This window comes from Poromitra crassiceps (genome assembly GCF_964638095.1).
Source record: "Poromitra crassiceps genome assembly, chromosome: 15".
NCBI lineage: Eukaryota > Metazoa > Chordata > Actinopteri > Beryciformes > Melamphaidae > Poromitra > Poromitra crassiceps.
Genome location: NC_139634.1, coordinates 26,281,730 through 26,285,693, shown reverse-complemented (window position 1 = coordinate 26,285,693; position 3,964 = coordinate 26,281,730). Strand labels below are relative to the sequence as shown.

General features: G+C 44.5%; 1 protein-coding gene across 1 annotated transcript; it reads right to left on the bottom strand.

Moving 5' to 3' along the window:
- Positions 1-557: 557 nt before the first annotated feature.
- Positions 558-3,187, bottom strand: nkx3-2 (NK3 homeobox 2). Its single transcript, XM_083652023.1, has 2 exons — positions 2,570-3,187; positions 558-1,744 (listed from the first exon to the last, which is right to left on the bottom strand). The coding sequence occupies exons 1-2, from the start codon at positions 2,958-2,960 to the stop codon at positions 1,302-1,304; spliced, it is 834 nt and encodes a 277-aa protein (XP_083508149.1). The 5' UTR covers positions 2,961-3,187; the 3' UTR covers positions 558-1,301.
- Between the last annotated feature and the right edge of the window lie 777 nt (positions 3,188-3,964).

Here is a 3,964-nt window from a genome sequence, read left to right as displayed (position 1 = left end):
ATAAGATATTTTATGCGTATAGGCCTATGTGCCATCAAAGCGCATGCAGCAACAAGTGTCATAAAGTGAGTCTATACCATTAATAAGTCTATACAAATAATAAAACGACAAATATAATTAAGTTTGGACAATTTTAGAAAAGCTTTTTGGCCACAAAATAAATATGCAGCACTGTGCGTTGGGTCCCGTTTGTGCAACACCTTATAGGCTGTGGCTGGGAGAAAATCTACAAGATAGCCTATATCTTCATTTATGCATGTTGACAGCCAAGCTTTATGCGTTTTTCCTCACTGTGCTGGCAATTATAACAATTTAGTGTTGATAATGTTATTGCTTAAACCCATAAGGCCTGAAATATCGCATATTGCTAATAACTGCTATTGACATAGCCTAATCTGCCTCGCCATGTTGGTGTTAAAATGAAAACGGAAATGAGTCAACGACCCCAATTATTCAACATGATAGCATAAAAAAAACTTTAAAACAAAATGGCACCCGATTTATAGTAATGCCTGATATGTTTTTAATGTTTTTCGATCTAAACAGTCAATTTACAGAATAGAAAATATAGATACATTTCAATAGGAACGGTTTGTCAGTCTGCATCCTGCCACAGATCGCTTGAGGCAATACAACAAACTCACAATTTCCCTTTTCGGTCCGATACTGTACATGACACACTATGCATTTTACATTTTAGTAACGTCATGTATATGCTCAAAAGTGCTGAAATATCTTACCTTTACAAACACAGCAAGGAAAAACAACCTGTAACAAAGTTAGTTATTTTGAAAAGTCAATGGGAATATGCCTATTTCCAATCACTGCAGAGGTAGGAAGGCGTATAACATAAACCAACAAAGGTGACATTTTCAGTCTAGACTACTGGTTCCCAAAGTGGGGTCCGGGGACCTCCAGCGGTCCTTCAGGGGGCTGGTCCCCAGCCAGATGGGGAATACTTTAAATTTATTACTCTTTCACAGGTCAGCAGTGACAATGCATGAGCAGGTCCACTCTCCCCGTATGACATTTTATGCAAAATCATGACAAACATCTTCTTAGATGGGGGTCCTTCTGGCAACACCTTATTAAATGGGGAGGAAGGAGTGGGGGTAATTTTTTAAGGATCCTATCTCTGGTTTCCTGACATGAAAAAGTTTGGGAACCCTGGTCTGGACACGATGAGGCAGTTCGGTCGGAGACACTGCGCTGATTATCAGTCCAGGTCTTCTCCTCTTGTTAAAATGTTTTATTTTAGGAGAAACACAAAACAAAAAATAATAATAAATACACCTAAGTTCTCATTGATTCCCCGCACATGCGGAGAGTGTCCAGGCGGGGAGGCAGTAGGCGTACGGGTAATAGTAGGACGGCTGCAGAGAGAGCAGCGGAGGCCGCAGGATCTCTCCGGGGCTGTACTGTCTCTGGTCGTCCCGCACCAAAACCTTCACTGCCACTTTCTTAGCTGCCGGAGTCGACGCCATCAGGTCGGCGGCCATCTGACGGCGTTTCGTCTTATACCTGCGGTTCTGGAACCAGATCTTGACCTGGGTCTCTGTCAGCTTCAGGGAGGCGGCCAGGTCGGCGCGCTCCGGACCGGACAAGTATCGCTGGTGGTTGAAGCGACGCTCCAACTCGAAGACCTGCGCGTGAGAGAAGGCGGCCCGGGAGCGCTTTTTCCTCTGCTTGGGCTGGTCCTGCAGGCTCTTATCGCAGCCCCCCTCGTCCAGGGCGCTGCCAGGGTCTGAAAGGGAGACGGTGCAGACGTGCGCCATGCAACAAAAGAAAAATCCTCAGTGAATTCCTGCTTTTAATTAATCTAACTGGAGTCACTTCTGTTGAATTCAGGTTAAAGTGAATGCTTTGGGATGTGATATGGACACTTAGGCAGCAAGGTGTTACTTTTCTGTTTTTAGTGCGTTGCCAGAAATGAACAGCATTGGGGTTTTACCTTAATTTCGTTGGTTGCTGTATCCAAAGGAAATTGGGTAAACACAGCAAAAACTAGAAAATGTTGTCCACTTAGGCTACTTTTTTTTTTTTTTTTTTTTTGCCCCTGCAGTTTCAAGTTTGTTTTTCCTATTATGGTATGACTGTAATCAGCTGTGCGTCTCCGGACAACTCCGGACAATTCACAACATTTAATCCAAATGGAAATCGTGTCCACGCAATGTTAGTTTTACAAATATATGACCTATGACACCAAATCGAGCTGCCCTAACCCAAGATGTAAACGGTTTAAAGGCCTGTGGGTGGCAACAAATGCAGTTTGACCACGAGCCAAGCTTTCCCATTAACATCTATTCTATTTCGTGCGTAAAAGTGAGCAGTGTTCTTTGGGAATGTCCAAATAATGGCCTATATGAAAGAAATATAGCCTTGGACTTTAATTGACTTGTGACACGTTTTTTGGCATAATTAAAAGGAGCATTAAGAGGCACGCTGGACTCTGGTTTTTATTTAATTTTACACATCAGAGGGCTCACTGAGTCATTGTGGTTATTTATAGGCTACAACACATGAATACCCATATTTTTATGAGCATGGCTGCACATTATCTAACACTTACCCGTAACATTAGGCTCACAGTCGCTCTTTGCGTTTTCCACAGCTGCAGATTCGTGGTCCGTTTCCTCCTGCAGACTCTCCTCCAGCGCATCTGACGCATGGTCCCCGTCTTTCTCAGACTTGCAGACGGCCAGAGTCTTACTGTCATTGTCGTCGCTGAGTCCCGAGTCTGAATCATAACTTTTCTGGTCCGTGGGCTCACAAGCCCCCCCATCATCACTTCTGCACGCTGTGGGAAAGTCCGCCGAGCCGCTGTTCATTTCCCCAAATATTTTCCAACACGCCGTCTTGGAGAAGCACATATCCAAATCTGGCAAGTGCCGGCTGTCGTCCTTTTTGTTCAGGATGGCTTGGATCGAGAAAGGCATCAGAGAGTTGCCACGAACGGCCATTTTTCAAAAGGTGGAAGTTGTATCGTCTTCAAAGGAGCAATTAACCGGCCTGGATAATGGCGCAAAATGTCAATTCATCTGCATTTTACTTCCAGCGAAGCCCTGGTGTCGCGTATGTTTTCCCTCCACTGTTGGTTTCTCATCGCATCCCCGCAGGAGACGCCGCGGAAAGTTGCTCGTATAGGATCCAAAGGCACGATGCTTCCCCTCCGCATAGCTCTGCCATCAGCCCGGGCTCGCTCCCGTTTCCTGCCCTTTTCACAAACTTCTACCATCCACCCTCACCTGTGACTGACAGCGACTCCTCTGCGTCTCCTATTGGGTGAGAGAGGAGGAACGCCGCTCAGCCATTGGCCACTGTAATCGTAAACGTCACGTTGCGTTCATGTCGGATTGGGATAACCGTAAAATTGATCGGTGGTGGAACTTGTGTTGCATCCGTGAACCGCCATGATTAAAGTATTTGGAGACACTGGTCTCCTCCTCTGCTTTTGCAAAAAGTTAACGCGTTAAAGCGTAAAGTTAAAGCGAGAATTTTATACGTTTTAATGTGTTTTACAACATCAAAAATACTGCAATTCAGCCACAAACACAAAAGAAAGGCTCATATCATGGGTTTTTAAGTGGTGATAACAAAATGGCTTATGTGAGGAGAAGATTGTTTAAATAGGAAATTACTACAACATTACACCCTAACTGCAGAGATTTAGCGTTACTGATGTCCGAAAAACAACCAGGGTCCAGCGACAAAGCCCTGAGATCTCTAGCTGCAGAACGGTGTTTACCACCTGAAAGCTGAGGCGAAGTGGCGAACGGAAGTATACGTCTCTTTAATACCGTCTCTACCATTTTTATCATTTGACATGAATGCAGCATCAGGACAATAACTATGTCCTCTTTTAAAGGTTAACCCCTCAGCATCCAAACAGGTCCGCATAATTGACTGTATAGTGCCCAGTGCGTAAAATGCGTAATGCGTAAAAGTGATGCGTTTTTTCCTTTGG